The 20,602-nt window shown below is 47.3% G+C and overlaps 3 protein-coding genes and 2 long non-coding RNA genes across 7 annotated transcripts; 2 read left to right on the top strand and 3 right to left on the bottom strand.

Annotated features, from left to right (window-relative positions):
- The first annotated feature begins 6 nt into the window (after positions 1 to 6).
- LOC136197980 (uncharacterized) lies at positions 7 to 1,608 on the top strand. Its single transcript, XR_010672648.1, has 4 exons — positions 7 to 231; positions 284 to 337; positions 1,016 to 1,078; positions 1,128 to 1,608. It is a non-coding gene; the product is annotated as an uncharacterized lncRNA (long non-coding RNA).
- An 84-nt stretch (positions 1,609 to 1,692) lies between these two features.
- Positions 1,693 to 9,325, bottom strand: LOC136197975 (coatomer subunit alpha-like). Of its 3 annotated transcripts, none has more exons than XR_010672646.1 (40): positions 9,173 to 9,325; positions 8,980 to 9,093; positions 8,854 to 8,927; positions 8,716 to 8,796; positions 8,584 to 8,660; positions 8,414 to 8,523; positions 8,233 to 8,351; positions 7,839 to 7,938; positions 7,652 to 7,741; positions 7,511 to 7,556; positions 7,379 to 7,461; positions 7,173 to 7,323; positions 7,048 to 7,123; positions 6,923 to 6,998; positions 6,524 to 6,606; positions 6,309 to 6,448; positions 6,162 to 6,247; positions 5,845 to 5,983; positions 5,738 to 5,792; positions 5,572 to 5,679; positions 5,436 to 5,513; positions 5,153 to 5,221; positions 4,911 to 5,100; positions 4,763 to 4,858; positions 4,618 to 4,703; positions 4,319 to 4,559; positions 4,047 to 4,144; positions 3,843 to 3,986; positions 3,647 to 3,783; positions 3,524 to 3,596; positions 3,280 to 3,471; positions 3,193 to 3,225; positions 3,057 to 3,140; positions 2,924 to 3,001; positions 2,752 to 2,864; positions 2,611 to 2,692; positions 2,449 to 2,554; positions 2,274 to 2,385; positions 2,138 to 2,206; positions 1,693 to 1,845 (listed from the first exon to the last, which is right to left on the bottom strand). XR_010672646.1 is itself a non-coding variant. In XM_065987877.1 (37 exons), the coding sequence occupies exons 1-37, from the start codon at positions 9,210 to 9,212 to the stop codon at positions 2,495 to 2,497; spliced, it is 3,702 nt and encodes a 1,233-aa protein (XP_065843949.1). In that variant the 5' UTR covers positions 9,213 to 9,325; the 3' UTR covers positions 2,405 to 2,494. The 3 variants fall into 3 exon arrangements, 1 of the variants encoding a protein (XP_065843949.1); XR_010672647.1 differs by having other exon boundaries at positions 2,274 to 2,403; positions 2,462 to 2,554; XM_065987877.1 differs by lacking the exons at positions 1,693 to 1,845; positions 2,138 to 2,206; positions 2,274 to 2,385 and having other exon boundaries at positions 2,405 to 2,554.
- Positions 9,326 to 11,314: 1,989 nt separating this feature from the next.
- On the top strand, positions 11,315 to 13,848 carry LOC136197978 (apoptosis-inducing factor 3-like). The gene is made up of 16 exons (XM_065987881.1): positions 11,315 to 11,475; positions 11,531 to 11,753; positions 11,807 to 11,851; positions 11,897 to 12,032; positions 12,084 to 12,145; positions 12,199 to 12,285; positions 12,342 to 12,433; positions 12,481 to 12,560; positions 12,612 to 12,662; positions 12,710 to 12,825; positions 12,877 to 13,009; positions 13,062 to 13,138; positions 13,193 to 13,304; positions 13,360 to 13,458; positions 13,518 to 13,593; positions 13,658 to 13,848. The coding sequence occupies exons 1-16, from the start codon at positions 11,333 to 11,335 to the stop codon at positions 13,779 to 13,781; spliced, it is 1,656 nt and encodes a 551-aa protein (XP_065843953.1). The 5' UTR covers positions 11,315 to 11,332; the 3' UTR covers positions 13,782 to 13,848.
- LOC136197981 (uncharacterized) lies at positions 12,337 to 12,835 on the bottom strand. Its single transcript, XR_010672649.1, has 3 exons — positions 12,596 to 12,835; positions 12,446 to 12,529; positions 12,337 to 12,390 (listed from the first exon to the last, which is right to left on the bottom strand). It is a non-coding gene; the product is annotated as an uncharacterized lncRNA (long non-coding RNA).
- On the bottom strand, positions 13,759 to 20,374 carry LOC136197976 (myosin-IIIb-like). Its single transcript, XM_065987878.1, has 32 exons — positions 20,237 to 20,374; positions 20,112 to 20,177; positions 19,827 to 20,054; positions 19,667 to 19,781; positions 19,564 to 19,616; positions 19,306 to 19,509; positions 19,141 to 19,255; positions 19,017 to 19,088; positions 18,820 to 18,958; positions 18,629 to 18,770; positions 18,496 to 18,576; positions 18,270 to 18,437; positions 18,144 to 18,219; positions 18,024 to 18,090; positions 17,910 to 17,969; positions 17,842 to 17,862; positions 17,755 to 17,790; positions 17,655 to 17,699; positions 17,574 to 17,609; positions 17,432 to 17,516; positions 17,322 to 17,377; positions 17,121 to 17,270; positions 15,708 to 15,901; positions 15,559 to 15,650; positions 15,419 to 15,499; positions 15,202 to 15,370; positions 14,945 to 15,140; positions 14,814 to 14,889; positions 14,600 to 14,758; positions 14,451 to 14,543; positions 14,300 to 14,393; positions 13,759 to 14,247 (listed from the first exon to the last, which is right to left on the bottom strand). The coding sequence occupies exons 1-32, from the start codon at positions 20,342 to 20,344 to the stop codon at positions 13,823 to 13,825; spliced, it is 3,702 nt and encodes a 1,233-aa protein (XP_065843950.1). The 5' UTR covers positions 20,345 to 20,374; the 3' UTR covers positions 13,759 to 13,822.
- Positions 20,375 to 20,602: the final 228 nt, after the last annotated feature.

Raw genomic sequence — 20,602 nt, 5'->3', positions numbered from 1 at the left:
GACGTAAGCTAAATGACGTAAGATAAATGACGTTAGGCTAGAATTTTTCTCGTCGAGTTCTCCGCTTTTCGGCGCTGTTTTTGCGATTATTCTGGTTGGGATGGTGTTTCAAGAAAGCAGATCGAGCTTCTGTTCTCTCGCGAAGTCGTTTGCACGACGATCTCGGAGATCGCGAAGTTTTAGACGTCCAACAGAACTTATCCCATTCGAAACATGAACGATTGCTAAAAGGTGAGATATTAAGCGATTTCGATTTGATCGTATGATAGGGGCCCCTTCTTAGGATCATTGATCAACAGCGCACGCGCATGAACTGAAACTTTCAAACTTCTAAAAGGTAAAGACACTGCAGCAGGGCAACGAAGGACCTCCGCAAAAACCTAATCTCTTAGCGAGAATTATTGATGGGTTTAGTATTAACGCATACCGGAAGTAGACATTTTGGGGCTGAAATTTGACTCGCACCAACTGTATGACCCCTTAGAACTGCTACAGTAACAAAATACAATAGATCTAGTGCGTTAATTTGAAAATCCGTGAGGTCAGGTTTTTAGGCATCCCTGAACTATAGCACACGGTTTTTGGTCAAAATCCCTATCTCCCAGAATTCTAATCTTTCTACGTCAAACGATGGGGCTTTGGTGCTTAGTTGACTCCGCGGTCTCAAATTTGCTCTAAGGCTTGAATTTTTGCTATTTCGGAGGGCGTGACTAATATTAACACATACCGGAAGTGGGTCTTTTTTGGTGTGAAATTTGACCCGCACGAACTATTTGACCTCGTGGGGTTGTTCTACTCATAAAATAGAGTAGATGTAGCGCGTTTATTTGGAAATCCGTGAGTTGAGGTTTTTAGGCAACCGTGAGCTATAGTCCATGGTTTTTGCTCATTTTGGTGACCTCTTCAATTTCTAAGATTTCTTTATATAACAATGGGGATTGGTTGCCTGTTTGATCTCGCGATACCAAATGAACCTCACACCTCAAATTTTGGCTGAAATTGGTATTTTTTGTAGATGTCAATGTCAATACATGGATTGATTCCCTCCTCCTCCACGGCGTTCCTCAAGTCATTCAAGGTAAATAAGACAGTAGATTTGAGTGCACTGGTTTCAATTTGAATTTTAGTTCTCTCCTCTCCCCCAACGGATCGATCAATCCGACGATATTAGATGCAGAAAGAAGAAGATGTAGACGAAGCCATCACCTTGGGGACTTGGGTTAAAGTCTCCCTCCTTGTGGGCTGGAGGATAATCAGCTTCTCCCCTGTGGACTTGGGTTAAAGTTCACCCTGGTGACTTGGGCAAAGTCTCCCTCCTTGTGGGCTGGAGGTTAATGCGCTCTCCCCTGGGGACTTGGGTTAAAGTCTCGCTCCTTGGAGGCTGGAGGATAATGTGCCTACCCCTTGTGGACTTGGGTTAAAGTTCACTGTGGGGACTGCAGTCTCAGTCTCACCGCTTGGCCTCCTAAGGGGGTCAAGTGGCAGCGCAGGAGCGGCGGCCCAGGGACAACGAAGAAAGAAGGAGGAGGAGGAAGGGGGAGACCGGAAGGACTTTTAAATTTTTGTTTTACATCCGGGATATTTATTAAATAAAATTGAACATTACTTTCCCTACTTTTTGGTACAAAACTTCCGCGCGACATGCAACGTGCTCAACGCGCTAGCTTACAGACTGCGCGTGCATGCAAGTCCTCAGCTAGAGCGCGCTGCCTTTGTCTCCATACCCTGGAGATCAAAGGCTCCTACTGCTACTTTCATGCAGTAAAAAATTCATGCACTAAAAAACACGCGAAAACGTTCTCTTCTTCTTCTTCTTCGTCCTCTTCACGTCGGCTGGTAGAAACGCTAAAAAGAACCAGCTCACGAAAAAAACCTATGACTAAATGGCTTGACGAAGCCTACGTGTTACAGTTACAGTTAGTTTTTCGTATCCCTGGTTTTTTTTCGTGCGGTTGGAAAACGAGAGGCTGCAGTCGAGGGAGAAACGTGCGTTGGAGGGACCCCCTGCACGACGACTAGAACTCGCACGGCATGCTTAGAGACAACGGCGAAGCGGTATAGACGAAGAAGAATCGGATCGTGAGGGGCCCCCACCCGCGTGGCAATCGCGAGAGCTCCTGCCCGGCTTCGAACTAACCTTCGCTGTTAGTAGAAGCATCGTCGCGCCCGTTTCTCCAACGAAACGAGAAAGAAATCGTCCGGCGACCTGGATAGAAAGAAAACGAAAAAAAACGACTTCCTAACGTTCAGTCTTTTTCTTTGCTACTTATTACCTCAATTGGAGCTCTTTGTGACCTTCGGAAGAGAACGAAAAGACGATCTTCGACTCAGAACGCAACGACAAGGAAAAGCTCCGTCAGCATTCCTTTGCGCATGCACACTGACCTATGACGCAATGCAGCTCTAAGTATATAGCGGATTAACATAAGCAATTTTAGAAAAGTTTACATTCAAATCAAACCGCTTTGCATAATCCGCTTTTTCTTTCCATCGCCTAACGAAACTGCGACAAACTGAGCCGAAGTCCAATGCAATCCTTTCCTATTTCAGACACCTAGAATAAATTGAATTGCACTTATGCTCCCACAGCTTCTTTACTCGTCCCGTTACCTCGCAAACGGGGCAGACCTTGCCCTTGTGCTCAGGGAGAAACGTCGTTTCACAGAACGGGCATTTACCGCAGTCCTTGCCGCTAGAAAAACCGAAAACTAAAACAAACGCCGCAAATCGCCTACCGCCTCTCTCTCTTACCGATAAATGGGCTTGTAGCTGATTCCGCACACTGTAAACGGGTTGTACTCGTCGTACTGAAGCTTATGCTCGTCCGTCATGGTCTTCTCGCAAACCTGAAGAACTTTGCGCGACTAAAAAAGAGCAAAAACTTTGCTCAAATCAAAAACATCGCATTCAAGTTCGCCCTAACCTGTTGAGCCATATCGGGCTTTGGCCCCAGCTCCAGTAGTCGCCTAGCAAAGGAAGAACAAGACTTGAAGTTTTTCACCTGTAAGAAAACGTCTTCCAAAATCGGATCACTGCTTCTCCAGCGAGAAGCTCACTTTGTAAAACAAATTCTGCGCCGTTCTGAGAGCAAGCAAGAGATGAACTGGCTGCAGATTGCAATGAGTAAAATAGGCAGCCATCTACATATAAAAAATAGAGATAAACTCCTAAAAAGATAGCCGCTGGCCGGACCTCGCAACTTCTCTTTTGACTGTCAAGAGATGCCTGAATAAAAACGAATTTATTAACAGTGTTCTTTTTTTATTAAATTTGTACTACCTTCGGCAATTCTTTCCTCGCCATTTCCATGCTCAATCCCAGCAAGTACTCGCGACATATTCCGACGAGCTGTTGCGCTTCAGTCAGCTCCTGTTTGCTATCGACCACAGTGAAGGGCACGCTGAGCAAAATCTGACGAAATTTGTTAACGGCGTCCGAAAATTTTCCCTGAGTCGTCAGCTGATAGGCAGCCTATAGAAACAAGATTAATTAAAAAGTTAATTTATTAAATAAAAGATTTAACCTGGAGTCGTTGAACAAGACCAGCGAGATTGAATCCAATCGAAGGCAATCCTTTTTTCGAGCCAGCCTCTTGCCTGAAGACACAAACGGTTCCTACATCCCCAATCTTATATCTTATACTTACCAGTTCCTGTGAGGATAACCGAATAGCGGCGGCACGCTCGGCGTCGCGACAAAAGCGGCGCGCGTCGTCGCAAACGCTTGGACGAAGTACGTCTTCAACGGCTCGAAGTTGACGACGCCAATTTGATCATGAAGCAACTAGAAAAACAAAGAGAATAGCAAAAAATCTCGACCAACTGCGTGGGACCCCGCCTCACTCTCATAGCCGTCTCAAGCGATCCGGCAGCGGCGTGATCCGCAGGAAGTTGAGAATTATTGCACCACACTTGACCCTGATTCGTTCCGTGCGTCGGCGGCACGAAATAACCCTCGTCGCCGCCACCCGAACCCGGCCCAACGTCCTTGTCACCACCAAAGCAAAATCCCGCAATAGTTTCTTTTACTAATTATAATTGGCGTACCAAGTCGCCGGGAAGTTCCAAGTCGTCGTCGCCGGCATCCCATCCGCTTCCCTCGTCGTCGTCGCCGCCGACGGAATCGCGAACAGCCGGCATTCCGTCTGTAGAAAATATAGATAAACGCAACCTTAGTCTATTCCTCAGATATAAACGTCTGGGGTCGCCCTATCGCTTCGTTTCTCTCCGCACGATTTAGTCACCAACGAATGACGGTATCATTCGTCAATGTATGATGAAAGTGCAGATTCCCCCGTCCCGCGCCCCGCACTACGAACCTTCGTCGAGAATAATCTCGTCTTCGTCTTCCCATCCACCCTCCGCCGTCTCCACGGCATCGACGTCGGCGACCATGTGAGCGCCGCCGGTGCCGCCGGTGCCGCCGCCTTTGCCGCCTCTCGATCCGGGCGCTTGATCGAAGAAGGATTTCTTCTTCGTGAGAAGCGGCCAATTCTGATCGCACAGCAAAATCGGCGGAGGCGGACAGAGCAACGTCGCTCTCGGATGTACGGCGATTTTCTAGAAAGAAAATACACTCAAAGAACCTCCTTTTTATACATTTTAAAAATTCTCGCACCAGTTCGTCGTCGCCTAGAGTGCTTCGTATGTCTTCCGCTTCCTCTTCCAGGCCGTGCGTGACGGCAGTGAGGTAAGCCAGTGGAGCTAAAAAGAGAAATCCCCCAAAATGATTTCTTTTTTTTTTATTAGGGAGTCTCTCTCACTTTGCCCGGACGCTCGTAATATCTTGATTCTCTCTTGAATGTCGCCGACGAACAAAGCGTTGTGGAAGTGACTGCACATATCTTTACGAATCTCAGCTGCGAGGAGACGAATTGCATGGCGCGCATTCGAAGAGACTTTCAGACTCACCAATTTTCACCATCTTCTTCAGACGCTCTGAGTTGCCCGTGACCAAATAGAGAAACGACAGTCGCGAGAAATTCTTCGTTCGTTGATAGGCCATCTCGACGACCTGATGATTTCCCTGAGCGAGAGCCATTTCGCTCAGCTTCTCCCAGCACTCCTTATCGTCGAGAGCGCGAGCCGACTCCAACCCAACCTGGCGAGAGAAAAAAATTAAACAATCAAAAAAAAAGAATCTAAGATGATACCTCTATGTTTCCACATTCCAATGCCAACGCGAATCGAGTTCTCTCGTCTTTCACGAAATGAAGAGCGACCTGAAAAATAAAATTCTTATATATCCCTTCTACTGTCTAAGCGCTTGTCCCTCGGGGCACGACAACGCGCTCAATAAGACGACGAGTACAAGAGGTACGTGTCTCTGTTACACACTAATGACTCAAGCGCTTCTAACGGATAAGGAGCGAAGACTCTAGAAGCGGATCTAAGGTAGTGTGCGAGCGAGCCAGCGGGCGCGGATCGTTTTCTAACCTCGGGATATCCCTTTTTTTGGAGATAAGCGATAATTGATTGCCCGACTAATTTCGCGTTGCGAACCATGTGAAGAACCTGGAGGAAAATAATTAATTAAAGGATACTCGTCTCTCTCTCTCTCTCTCTCTCTGGCCTCGTCGTATTTTCGATTGACTAGAGCGAGTTTGAATTTGAATTCCGTCGAATCGACGGCGAGAACGCGCGTCTTGCATTCCCTATCGATGCAGTAGACGTTGTTTCCCTACGCGAGAAAGTACGTCACGAGAAATTTCATAAAGATGAGAGAGAGAGGAACTCGCCTTGACTTGAGCCATGTAAATAGGCACGTCGAGAGTGCGAATAATTCCGCGATCGCTACAGGGGAGAAATCGTCCTTTTCAGATTTTTTTCTTTTTCTTCTTCTTACCCATTCGTCAAGGCGTATTTGATGTGATTGCTCGTGTTGTAGACGAGAACGCCGGAGTCGTCCCATGCGGCGCTCTTCAAGCTGACGTTTTCGTGTATGCTGCATAGTACCTCCAGCTTTCGGTCACAGATGATAACATCTAAAGACAAAGGGTGAAAAAAAACCGCCGTTCTCTCCCCCCTTTCTTTTCCCGGAAAAAAGAAGAATTGGTGTCAGAAATCGTTTAGGAGTTTTATATCACGGTCGATCAGAAACACGGACGATACGTATCATCATTCGCTTCGAAGAAGAAGAAGAAAAAGGGAAGATTTACTCACAGTGTTTTCCTAAGAGAGCCACCGTCGTCATGTCAGCTGACCATACGACTCGCTTGCATTTCGTCATTTTGACTTTGGCGAGAGATCTGGGGGAGGGAGGATGCGAGGTTTTTCTAATGAGCGCGCGGGCGGAGGAAAAGAACTCGCCTTTTCTGCTGAACGTCGAACAGAGTGACGTAGTCGCTGTCCCTAAGCAACAGAGTCCCCGAACCCCCGTAGAAAATCATGTCGCACGACGGCGCTTGCACTTTCTTCATAATCTCATTTTTAAGATTTTTGATGACAATCTAAGAGAAGGGGGGAGGGGAGTATGCAAGAGTCAGATGGACAGAAAAGTGCGACTGCTTCCAGCTGCATTTCACCTGATGAGTTTTATCGAGAACCGCAAAACGATTCCGAGCGACCCAGACAGCGGCAATACCCGACGACCGGCGCGGTTCCACGGCTACACGAGAAGCCGCCTTAAGACAACTACTTTGGGAAACGGAACGCTTCCTAGTACATAACCGCAGACCCTCCCACCGCCACCCACAACAAAACAAACACCCAGGCGGATTAGGCGCGGTCACGGTAAGAGGTTTCTGAAAACCGCAAACGAGGTGCCATTTTTAGCAACACTAACTGATCGCAATTTTTTTCTACCTACTTCATTCGTTTAGGGCGACTAAACGTTAGATCGCGTTTTATCTAGTGTCTCGTCCCTTAGGTTAACGTTAAGTTAAGTCTGTTCGCATTCCAACGCGGGGAGTTTTTTCTTTTACCTTCTGGATTGCTTGTGTCGATGTCTTTGGGTATGGCGTATAATTCGTATATACTCGATTCGGCGTTTCCCGTGTTCTAAGAATGCGATTAGTACGTTCGCTTTTTCTTTTCGATTCGTTTATACGGTCGTCAGAAGAACGGCGTGTTCGGCGAAATTGTACGACATCTGCGACACGGGCGGACGATACGAACTACCGTTTCTAAAAAAAAAAGTGGGGAATTCGCGTTTCTCTCTCAGTACTGACTAACTTTTTGATTTGCATCACGGCGACGTCGCGCGACGTTCCCATTTCGTAGACGCGCATGTAGCGATCTTTGAGATAGAACAACTTGTTCTGATAAGTCGTATAGGGAGGTCGTTCCTTCTCGAGCTTGAAAACGGTCAAACCGCTATCGTGACCTAGTGGAGAGAACATAAAAAAAAAAGAAGTCAAGATGAAATTTTAGATGTGTACCGGCGGCGAATAGGTTGAGCGTCGGATGCGCCGCCATCATCCAGTAACGATCGTGTTCGCGTCGAAACGTGCTCACCGCCGTTCTAAGGGAAAACGATTTAGAAAAAAAAAATCCTAACTTTGTGTAATTACCTTTTCGACATGTCCCACACGCGAATGCTTTTGTCTTCGGAATTGGCTAGTGGATGGGGGGAAGGAGAGAAGGCGCGAGAAAGAGAGAGAGAGAGAGAGAATAAAATAAAATAAAAATGAAATGCGTCGTCTCGCTCTCACTGAGAATGAGGTCTTGTCGTGGGTGGAATAGAACGCAGGAAACGTTATTGTAGTGACCGCGACAAGTATCGACTTCCCACGCCTTTGATTCTGCGGAAGCAAAAACCCCGTTCTTTGTTAATTAATTAACCGCGCGACTGCGGCGACGACGACGACGGACGGAAGTGAACGATTCCGTTCGTTTTACCATTCATTCGCCACAATTTCACTTGCCGATCGTCGGCACCCGAAACGATGAGGGGCATCGTCGGATGAAAGGCGACCCAATTGACGCCGCGATCGTGACCCTAAGGGAGGGGAGGGGGCAGAGGAGACAACGTCAGGACACATATTCATCTGCATGAATTTTCCATAAGAAATGTTTCCCCAAGACGCAAGCATGCACGCACAGACAGGAACATTGAGTTCCGCACGACATAGAAGGAGAAAGGAATGAAATTTCCATAGGAATCAAAGGAATCGATATTCATACGTATATCTCTACTATACATACAGTGCAACCTTTGAATAGTAGAGAGAGAGAGAGAGAGAGTCTCTGTCTAGTGGACATACTATTCAAAGGTTCTATTTCTATCTAATACCTCGAGAACGTGTCGCACTATTGCATCTGATGATCCAAATAGGTCTGGTTGAGCCGACGAATGCTTCAAATGATCCTCGAGACCGCCGACACTCGGTTGAGCCGTTTTCTTGCGAAGACCTTTTTTTTCAAGAGACATAAATAGTAGCGTTGCCTTGTCGACTCGCGAATCGAATCCAAACCGGATATATCCCAAACGCGTATCGTCTGATCGAGCGACGCCGAGACGATGAGATCCTCGCTGTTGTGGAATTGAGCGCACATGACGTAATGATTGTGGCCAGTTATGACGCTAATACATCAACCGACGATAATTCTATTAGAAATCGTTTTGAGGGGCTTTACTGAATACCAAAGACATGTTCGCGATTGCCAATTCCAAACGCGTATCGTCTGATCGTCGGAAGCGCTGAGAATCCAAGGATATTCCTATAATAAAGGAGCCAACATTTTTTCAATAATTAATTTTTTTCCTCTCTTTTACCATGTGAAATGTGCACGTTCTTATGTAGTCGAGATGACCGAGTAAGGTGAAGAGACACTTCTTCTGCTTATAGTTCCACACCTTGATAGAGAAAAAAATTCAAAATTTTCGAGCACGTGATCGATTGTTTTTTCCTGCCTTGATTTTGTAGTCGTCGCCGCCCGAGACGAATAGGGGTTGACTGCGATGGAATTCAATGCCGCGAACGGGGCCTTTTTAGAGGATCGGTTTCGTTGCGAAATCGCGATTTCTCGTCTTTCCTACCGTCGTGTTCGTCGTAGCGATCGATTAGCGTGTGTATTCGATAGTCCCATAGTTGAATGATGCCGTTGTGAAGGCTCGCCAGTATCCACGGGCGTACCGGGTGAAAAGAGAGGCCTAAAACGAGTCGAAGACCCCCGATGGGGGCCTCATTCGTCTACTCGAGCGCTCGGAGGGTCGCGCGACGTCCGATTACCTTTAACGCGGGCCGATTTCGTCTCGAATTTGGTCAACATTGCCTCTAGACGAGCCGGAGCGTCCGCACTCCTTTCTACGCCACGTCGAAGTCTCGACTACGCATGCCAGCGATTCGGATGACTCGATTAGCGGTTCCTAATCTGATTCGTAACCGCAAAAACACTGGTCTCGTGCCTAGGAAGCTAAGGAAAACCGCAACTTTCAAATTATATTGCGGCTCGTGTTGCCAACCCCTCCTGCGGGCGGGCCGCCGCGCCGCGGATCTGATCGACGAAAAATGCTGCCCGAGCGCTCTCAAAAGTCGCGATGCGCTCCGATGAGGTTATAATGATGGGCGTCAACGGAATAAAATAAATAGCGGGGCCGTCGGCTTCATTTCGAGGCGTGTGGCCTATGAAGACGTCTCCGTGACGTCAGGCCATACTGACCTGCGTCGATCCACGTACGTGATTCGAATTCTCCCCACTGGTGCGTCTTGCACGCTGACGTTGTACTCATCGATTGGTTGCATGGAAAAATTCGTTATGCAGCACTGTAACGATCGTTTTGCGGCGTAATGAAGATCGACGAATAACGTGTTAATTCGAGAAGACCGTGAGACTCCGCCTCCCCCGCCACCGCGGAGGCGTGTTCCCAGGAGGATAACAGCATTGTTTGAACGCGTGTTCACTCAGTTTCTCTTCAACCATCAAGTTGAAAAAGTCGAATTCGGAGTTGCTCCACTAACAGTGAAGAACGACGAAGCCAACGATGACGACCGACGATCAAACCTTCGCGACTCTCCCCATCGCCGAAAACGACGATTTCTCGTCGCCTGACAGTCCGCTGCAGGAGACCAGCAGCGGCGGCGGCGGCGGCGGCGGCGCCGGAAAGAAAACTCGTCGTAAGCCCAAAGCGAAATTTCAACGAATATCCAAAGCGCGACAATTGGCAAACGCACGCGAACGTCGTCGAGCGCAGCGAATTCACGACGGCTTTCTCGGTTTGTCCAAATGCGTGCCGCAAGCGCCCGACGAAGAAGGACGTCTCAGTCGCATGGAGGTACTGTCGCGCGCAATCAATTACATCGACTATCTACGCTCCATCGTCGAATCGACGAACGACGTCGCCGGCTCGCTGCCGCAGCAGCAGCAGCAGCAGCAACAGCCTGAACTTCCGCCACTCCAACCGCAGAAGGCGTGGACGGATTGTGAGGCGCTACCACCCGCTAGCACACTCGTATCATCGACAACTCGAAACGAGGCAGTGCAGCCTTCCTTACCGGCACTCAATCTCACGCAAATCGACTTCGACGTCGACGAAGATCTTTCCGACATCGCATCTACGGTGGAAACGGGCGAGGATCACTCGTTCGATAATATCGATTCGGTTCTCTCGTCGCTCGCCGAATCGCCAGTGGCAGCGAGCCACGCATCGTCGCCGGTATCGCAGCCTCAGCCAACGCCCCAGGCTCAGGCACCCCAATCGGGCCCTGCGTCCTACCTAGCGATTCGTCTCCTCAACGGAAGCGCGAATTCGCGTCTGCACACGCCCGTGCAAAGTCCGTCGAGCGTCGAATCGGATTCGCAGCCGTTGAGCTCGTTTCGCGGCTTGTCGATGCACGCGTTGTCACCGCAAGGAACCGCCCCTTCGCGTCGAGTTGGTGGTGCCGTTACGGCCCACGAGAAACCGCAATGGTACGTCCCCCAGTCGCCGTTGACTGCTCCCCCGGACAACAAGCCGCCGCATTTTTCGAATCTGCTTCCGTCGCGTTTCGATTCGACGAACGACTACGATTTTTATTCTGCCGTCGAAGATGTTTTCCAGTCGACGTACAAGTTCGTCACGCCGCCGCCGCCGCCGTCGTTTCTCCCTAATTCTCCGTCTCTCGTATCGGGAGGATTGCTTGGGATGTAGACCGGTGACGTTGTGACTCGATCATCTGTCTCCTTACTTACGTGTGTAGTAATGGACTAAGTAGGCTTCTCCGTGTTCGTGTGCGTATGATAAATAATTGCATGCCGTGACGTTTCGACGTCGTCGCATGCTAATCGAACTCGACTTCGTTTTCCGCGTCATTTCTTCTCTCTCGTAATCGTTATCGCCGTGTAAACTTTGCCGAAAAATGTAAACACGATTAGAAAACCGCAAGATTAGCACATCCGATAGCACAGAGCGCATGAGTAGAGACCACCCTCCTTCTCTACCCATGGGAGCCGCTCACTCCGATGAGGCGTCTGCAAGCGATCGCTCGACGCCGCAAGCCGATATCAAATCCATTCGCAGCGTCGTCGCCCGAGAAGGCGACCTGAAAGACGGCGAGTGAGGGCTAAAAATAAACCCCGCGTATGTCGATTTTTTCTACGCCCCTTCGTAGGATGCGTCAAGTCGAGCTAAGCGGCGGCGGCAAGGCCCTGCTCGTCTACCAAAACGGCGTATACAGTGCAATCGGGCACAAATGCACGCACTACGGCGCGCCGCTCGTCAAAGGCGCGCTGGGCGACGGACGAGTGCGTTGCCCGTGGCACGGCGCCTGCTTCAACGTGTTAACGGGTGATATTGAAGACTTTCCCGGGCTCGACGGCCTCGCTTGCTATTCGGTAACGATTTGCGCATTCATTACGGGCTTGTTATAGAGCGTTTTTTCCCTCAGGTTCAACTCGAGGACGGAGATATCGTTCTCAAGGCGTCGCCGGAAGTAGGCGTTCGCTTTTTTGGTCTATTTCTCTCGCTTTCTCGTTAGACGCTGAAGAGTCACAAAAGAACCATGACGATGAGTCATATGAATACAGAGGAGGATTCGAGATTGTTTCTGCTCATTGGAGGAGGCGGCGCTTCGGCGGTGTGCGCCGAAACGTTGAGGCAAAAGGGATTCAAAGGTAGGACTTTTTTAAGTTCCGCACGCGTGGCTATTTCGCTTTCGTGCGCAGGTCGAATCGTTTTGGCCACTCGTGAAGCCGATTGCCCGTACGACAGACCCAAATTGACGAAGGTTCATCCTCGAACTTCCTTATATGGAAAAACAGACGATTTTTCGTATAAAAGGCGATGACTGCCAAGAGCGAGTCGATTCAACTGCGCTCGAGTGAATTCTACAAAGAAAACGGAATAGAGATACAAGTATCAAAAGAGGTGAAGGATATATGTATACTTCACCTATCAATACATAATTATCATCATTTACCTAGGCTGTTGGTCTTGATCTCACCTCCAAGTCCGTTTCTTTCAGTGACGGCTCTACGATCAAGTATGACAAGCTGATGATAGGAACTGGTGGCAGGTAGGAACTAACTTCCACGTCCTATTTCATCTGATGTTGTTTCCTAGTCCCAAAAAGCTCGATCTCCCAGGAGAAGATCTCCAGAACGTTTTCCAGCTACGAACACCGGAGAACGCCAATCAGATTAGTAGGGCAATATGAAGGGATCTAACACGGCCTTACCTATGTTTTTTTCTAGTCTCTCGCATCGAAGGAAAAAATTTCGTCGTCATCGGTTCTTCGTTCATTGGTATGCCTATGTGAATACGTTTGAGAGTTTTGTCGAATTTTCCGCAGGAATGGAAGTTGCCGCTTCTACTGTCGGAAAGGCGAAAAGCGTGACAGTCATTGGACGATCCGAAGTTCCATTCGCTCGCGTCTTGGGACCAGAAATCGGAAAAGCGATTCTAAAAGTAGAAATTAAAATCGCGAGATTTTTTCACAAAAAAATACCTCGCTTCCAGATGCACATCGACAAAGGAGTCCGATTCATTCCCAACGCAAAAGTGGAGGGCTTTTCCGGGAACGACGGCAATCTGACCGGCGTCATTGTAAACGGCGAAACATTGCCAGCTGAGGTATGCCTGGTAGGTGCAGGTAAGCCAAACAATAGCCCCACAAGCTGCGCAGAACTACTAAACGATCCCAGGCGTCGTTCCTTCAACTGGATTCCTAAAGGAAACAGGGATACCCCTGTCAGACGTTGGCAATATTATTGTTGATCGAGTATTATATTCAATGCTTGGCGGGAGGTCGGTTTCGGTGATCGCGTCTCTTTAGGGAATGAAAGCCCTTGATGACGTTTACGCTGGGGGAGACATAGTCGAGTTTCCCTTGCCTCTTATCGACGAATCTGTTAATATTGGACACTGGCAGATCGCCTGCGCGCACGGTTTGCAGAGCATAACCCATGCCGCCGCAAATTTGACGACTTTATGACGTTTTAGGGAGAATTGCTGCGCAAAGTATGCTCGGCCAGAGAGCCGAGTTCAACAGCGTGCCCTTCTTTTGGACACAGATGTTTGGGAAGAGTCTTCGCTATTGCGGTGGGGAGGGGCGACGTATTGACGACGTCGGGTCTCCATGAGAAACCACGACTGTTTAGGTTACGCTAAGTCGTTCGATACCTTGCTGACGCACGGCGACGTCGAAGAACTGAAATTTGCCGCTTTTTACGCCCGGTCAGTGCCGAATCGTCATTTCGCCTCTCTCTCTAAGCCCGTTTACCTGTCGTCGTAATTTTAGAGACGGAAAGGTGACCGCCGTCGCCAGCATGAATATGGATCCGGTTGCGTCGCGAGCGGCGGAGATATTGAGCCAAGGACGCGCTTTGACGCCCGAAGAGATGCGCCAGAAGATTCTATCATAGCTAGAACAGTCACTGATCTATAAAAAAGAGACGAAGAGAATTTAATGCAATCCCAATGCGTACTTGACGATTTTCTTCGCTTTCGCTTTTCGCTTTTTCGTCTTCTCGTCGACGGCGCGTCGAACGGGTCGAACGGCGCGAAGCTCGCCGTCGCCGTCGCCGCCGCCGCCGTGTTTCGCTTGATAGCCCAACGGCTGGGCCATTAAACTGTATCGATCGCCGCCTGCTCTCTGCTTCGCCCACGATTTTCTCTTTTCGCCGACGGGCGCCACATCTCGTCGCCCCATGATTGGACTCGTCGTATCGTCGGAATCTTCTTCCAGAGTCGGCTCGCGAAATTCTCGACCATTCGACTTGCTGACGCCGGGCGATAAGTGTTCGTAACGAAATCCTATCGCTCTGCGTACGTCCGGTGAATGGAGAAGGCCAACGGATCCACGGTCGCGCCGTTGAGAAGCAGAAATTTCTAAATCAACGAATTTGACAGAGTACGGATATAGACTGCACTAAGTCCTTACCTGCAACTTTCTGCATAGCTGAAAGTATGTGTAGTTCGATCCAGCAGGGAGTGTCGGCCGCGGCGGCGTAATTTTTAACGAAATTCAGCCCAATCTGAAACGAGTATATACCGTGCGCACGTACGTACATTCGTCTACTACGGCACCCCACCTTGCACATTCTCGTAAGACGCCTTTGATTTGGATTCGCACTAATCTGCAATTCGATTTGAATCGCTTCCTCGAACCGAGGAAAATCAAAGACCTAGAATAGAATAGCCTAAAACTCCAAACCAATGGACCAATCGTATTTTTTCTCACCAAAGCGGGCTGATTCTTCTCCAATAAACCGTGATTCTCGGTGATCCCCGTCGACATGCAATGACGCTCAACGTCCTGCCATCCACGAACGTAGACGGGATTCTTACCGCGAGTCATGACCCACACGCTACCGTTTTCATTTCGCGAAATCTCGACGCCCTTATTTTCAAATTCCCAACGAATGTTTATTAGATATTTGTTCTCTCCTACTTACCTTTCCGATAAATTTTCGAATTTTCGTAACCTGGTCGTCTCGTCGAGCAGCCTGCTTGACGGCATTGTAACCAATTCTAACAGAAGAAAAAAAAGTGAGACTATTCATCCCTTTGACTTATCTCTCTCTACCTTGTTGAATCGAGGCTGTGAGACGAACCGTCGACGATAATCGATTCCGTTGAGACGTTGTATTCGGCCAGATGCTGGGCTCGTTCCATGCAAACGACGCGACACCAGGCTCCCGTTTCCTTCAGCGCCGCCACTTTCGCTTTGGCGTTCTCAGCGAGTCGAGCCATTTCATCTGCCCTTGCCTTTTCTTCCAACTCTAAAAATACGGCAGAATATATGATATATATATATATGATAGGCGAATTTTTCTTTTCTACCTCTTTGGCGTTTCATTGCCTCTTCTCTTTTTCTCGCTGCCTCTTGGGCCGCCTCTTGGGCTACCTTTGCTCGAAGCTTGTTGAGCGCCTCCTTTTTTGCCAGCTCATGCTCTCGTTCTTGTCTCTCCAGTTCCTTCCGCTCGCGAACGTGAGCCAACTTGAACGCTTCCTAAGGAGGGGTTGGAAAAACGAGAGCCCTCACTAGATTCTTTTCTACCTGACTGCGTATTCGTCTCGCCGCGTCTTGCTCCATCAGCTTCAACGCCCGCTCAAAGAGACCGTCGGCACGAACGGAAATCTGCAAAGACAAAGAATTGACGTTTAATTAAAAAACTGAGATCCAATTTTGAAATTTACCGCATGCAGAAAGGCTTCAGCTGTGTGCGAATATCGTCGAAATTCCCTTTGAAGCTTCGATAGTTCTCTTCTAGCTAACCATCCTCGAACGACTAGATAGCAAAAAAAAAACGAATCGATTTTCCCGTCAACAATAGCTCCTAGTTCACTTTTCTGCACGATAACGACTCGACGCATTTCTTTGTCAAGAAAATCCGATAGCCGTTCGGTGTGATAGTACTTGAGAAAGACTTTGGTTCGTCCCAGACGCCAACCGTCCAGTTCAATCGTTTCCAATACGTAGCCACACTCCCGTGCCGTTTGCTTCAATTTCATGCGAAGAGGAAAGGCAAGAAAGCCGTACCTTTGAAGATGGGTTCAGTGAAATTACAAGGAACTCTTCTTTCTTGTAATAAATTACAGTGAAATTACAAGGGACTGGCCAACTCTTTTCTCCTGTAATAAATTACAGTGAAATTACAAGGGACTAGCCAAATCTTCTCCCTTGTAATAAATTACAGTGAAATTACAAGGGACTAGCCAACTCTTCTCTCCTGTAATAAATTACAGTGAAATTACAAGGGACTAGCCAAATCTTCTCTCCTGTAATAAATTACAGTGAAATTACAAGGGACTAGCCAAATCTTCTCTCCTGTAATAAATGACAGTGAAATTAAAAGGGACTAGCCAACTCTTCTCTCATGTAATAAATTACAGTGAAATTACAAGGGACTAGCCAAATCTTCTCTCCTGTAATAAATTACAGTGAAATTAAAAGGGACTAGCCAACTCTTCTCTCCTGTAATAAATTACAGTGAAATTACAAGGGACTAGCCAAATCTTCTCTCATGTAATAAATTACAGTGAAATTACAAGGGACTAGCCAACTCTTCTCTCCTGTAATAAATTACAGTGAAATTACAAGGGACTAGCCAAATCTTCTCTCCTGTAATAAATTACAGTGAAATTACAAGGGACTAGCCAAATCTTCTCCCTTGTAATAAATTACAGTGAAATTACAAGGGACTAGCCAACTCTTCTCCCTTGTAATAAATTACACTGAAATTACAAGGGACTAGCCAACTCTTCTCTCCTGTAATAAATTACAGTGAAATTACAAGGGACTAGCCAAATCTTCTCTCATGTAATAAATTACAGTGAAATTACAAGGGACTAGCCAACTCTTCTCTCATGTAATAAATTACAGTGAAATTACAAGGGACTAGCCAAATCTTCTCCCTTGTAATAAATTACAGTGAAATTACAAGGGACTAGCCAACTCTTCTCCCCTGTAATAAATTACACTGAAATTACAAGGGACTAGCCAACTCTTCTCTCCTGTAATAAATTACAGTGAAATTACAAGGGACTAGCCAAATCTTCTCTCATGTAATAAATTACAGTGAAATTACAAGGGACTAGCCAAATCTTCTCTCCTGTAATAAATTACAGTGAAATTACAAGGGACTAGCCAACTCTTCTTCCTTGTAATAAATTACAGTGAAATTACAGGGGACTGGCCAACTCTTCTCTCTTGTAATAATATCTAGGATTGACATTTTGCTAGATGATTAATAAGAGACCTCGTCAGAAAGTCGGCGAATTTGAGTCGAGTTGGATATCCTTCGCGTCTGATTCGAGTCGTTTCGAGGACTCCCGTGTACTGGAGTTGCTTTGTGACGAAGGCGTCGATAAATTTCATGGGCGACTTGGCCTCGTTGGGTTTGATGCATCTGCGGGGGAGGCGAGGCTCTTGGGACTTCCTCTTCTATGAGTCGTCTTACCTGATAAAGTGCGGTTGAGCTGATTGCATTTTTTCTATTAAATCGGCAAGGGATTTCTACGAGAAACGTTCCTGCAAAAAAAATCAAGCCATATGTATTTGTTGACTTACCCTGAAATGACCGCCGACCGTTGTGGGAGTTTTTGTGGACTTCTGAGGCTGCGGAGCCGTTCCTTTGACAGGGCGTAGTGCCGAACTAACTCACCGAAAAAAAGTGTGAAACACGTTTTTTTTTGTCTTCCAGCTGTATCACCTCTGACTATTAATTCGGCTTTCAACTCTCGATAACCTAATTGCAGCATGACTGGAAAGTAAGAAAGACCTCTATCTGTACCCAGGGTGAAGGTGTGGCTCATTCTGGCCAGACTGCTTTCTTGTCCTGAAGAAAAACGATAGACCTATTGAACCACTTTCTAAAAGTGTACATCTATTACATTCGTCTCCTCAGTGTTGATTCGCGAACATTTCCCCTAGAGTCACTATGTAAAAGAACGAAGCTATAAGTTTCCTATTGAACTAACCGTCTGGACGACTGGCGAATCCTTCAGAAAAAAAATCAATCAAGTATAATACAATAATAAAGAATTACGTCATTTTCCTTGACAAAGAGCGTCGAAGCGAGTTCTGCTTAGTAGTAAATCTCGAAGGCCTGCAGTCCTAAGAATTAGACAGGGCACGGAAATCTCAACTCTTGGCAATATACCTAGATCCAAAGGCAGACACTTGGCCCCCCCTTCCAAAAAGATCGGCAACCAGAGGAAATCGACTTTCTATTTTATCCCCAACAATATGACATCAAATCCTCTAATCCACAACGTCTTACCTTGGAGACAAGTCTCTATGTTGCTACTCAGCTCGTCCCGGTTTTTGACCAGGAAACCTTTACCAATATAGACGACCTTGAGGAGGATATATACGCAAAGTCTGTTGATCTACTGTCTCTGCTTACTTTGCCCGCGTAGTGCAAAATGGCAAATTGGAGTGCGTTGCCTTTCGGAGCAGCGTATAATGCCTTGTGTTTTCCAAGCTCGTGGTGAAATTTTTCCACCATCGTTTTGTCGCTCGCTCGAGGAAAACGACTCTGCTCGTCCAAGAGATGAAGTAGGCCGAGAGGACTCTTGAGAAAAAAAACTATCCAACGGATTCCATTAAGAAAACGATACTTTTTTTATTACTTTCAATAACATATCAACCAATGGCTTGTTGTCTTGATAGGTTACGGTAGTGGGATCGATTCCCTCTCGGCTGTACTCTTCCTTTATATAAACAGTCAATTATTCTAATTTATGACTTATCTTTTTTCTCTACCAATTCCCAAGCGAATATGTGCTGATTGAAATAGTACTGAAGTTGCTCGTTGGCGACGTTAATGCACAGCTGCTCGAAACTGTTCACGTCAAAATTCTCAAATCCAAATATGTCCAAAACGCTAATCGTGCTACATTCCGAACTACACCAAAAAATTCAATCAATACAATCACGATTACAATTATTGTTACCTGCTAGCTATTCCGGGATGAAGAAGACGATTAATGTGGGCAACAATCCAACTGAAAAGCCTGCCATAGAGAGCCTTGGCTGAAGCGTCTCGAAACACTTCAGCCTGTTCCGGAGAATTATAGCGAGTGATCGTCTCCCCTATAAAATAAAAATTCCAGAAGCCCGGTACAGTATTGGGCCATCATTTGGCACTGGCCTCTCGTAACAGTCACAGTAGACGTGAGAACGTCTTCCAATACATTGGGACCAACTTGAAGAAGCTGAGCGACTAAGAAACCCAAGTGACTCGCCCCCTCTCCAACCCTAACTATATGAAAAACCTTGTATGAGAGCATCTTCGTTTACAATGACAGCTTTGTCGTCTTTGTCTGCTTCAAAGATGATGTCGCCTATGTGAAGAATCGATGCCAGCAATTTCAAAATATCCGTTGTGTCCTAAATAGTAAAATTCAATGACGCGGCTCTCTTCATCGGACGTTGCTTGCCTCGCCGGAAAAGTTCACTGTTTTGAGACACGTTTTGAGTTCTTCGAATTTCGTCTTTAGGTTAGCCAAATCGACGTCGCTTTGGGGAACGTTGGACTTGCTTAGATAACGATGTTCATTGAGAGAAGATAAGCCGAATTGGGACAAATTGCGACGATCGATTCCGGCGAAGAGATAGTAGAAGACGTGAAAATTTCTTTCACCCTTTTAAAAAAAGAGAAAAAGTGTTTGGATCCTTAAAAAACGCAATTCCTTTACCACTCCCTGACGAATTACTCGCGACTTCTCAAGAAGATATTGTGTGATCGTAGCTGGAAAAGAAAATGAACATTTACAGTGTTTCCTCAATAGATGTCCAAACCTCCAGTCACAGTGCCATTCTGGGTAAAGTAGATCTCTAAGAACTTTCCAAATCGACTCGAATTATCGTTCATGACCGTCTGGGCATTTCCAAACGCTTCGAGTAGCGGATTCACCTAAAAATATAAATTAAATTAATTAATTAATTTAATTAGGCCTACATTAATGATCTGATATCCCAATGACGGCTGATTCGATTTGCACGAACGCAAGAGCTGTTGGACGAAAAACTTTGTCGTCTCCGTTTTTCCGGCGCCCGATTCGCCGCTCACGACGCAGCACTGGCTCGTCGTCGTGCGTCGGAGCGCCTGGTACGCCGCTTCGGCGATCGCGTAGACGTGGGGCCGTCGAAAGACGCGATCTTCCGTCGAACGATATTGCGATTGAATCTAGGTGTAGTAATTGCGGTTTTTCTTTCTTTTGAGCGCGTTTCTAGGCGTTCTTACGTCTTCGCTGTAGAGTGGAAGGCTTGCGAAGGGGTTTAGGGCCACTAGAATGTCTCCGATGTACGTCTACGAGAGAATTTCGCTTTTCGTTCGCTTTTATCTTCGAAAATCGGCTCGAATCTCACGTAGATTATTTTCTCCGCATATCGACGCTTGAGATGAAGCAGAAGAGACGACTCGTTAAGATCTGAGAGCGTGGCAAGATCGTCGAACGAGAGACTATCGATCGACATTGCACGTAGTCTGGAGGCCACACCCTTCGCTCGGGCCTATGCCACGGTCACGTGCAAGGGTCAGGTGACCTGACTACATTGCACGCGCGTGAGCGTGACGTCTCCACCGTGCGCGCGCGACGCGATGACGACTCCCTTGCCGAAGCTCGTCGCCGTTACTCTCATCCGAAGTCCCATCGGACGACCCCACTGGGAGAAGAGAACTCTCAAGGCGCTGAATCTCACAAAACTGCATCGTACAGTCGTCCACAAGAACAC

This window comes from Oscarella lobularis, chromosome 18 (assembly GCF_947507565.1).
Source record: "Oscarella lobularis chromosome 18, ooOscLobu1.1, whole genome shotgun sequence".
In the NCBI taxonomy this organism is placed as follows: domain Eukaryota; kingdom Metazoa; phylum Porifera; class Homoscleromorpha; order Homosclerophorida; family Oscarellidae; genus Oscarella; species Oscarella lobularis.
Note: the sequence above shows the minus strand (reverse complement) of the source record. Positions and strands in the feature narration are given on the sequence as shown.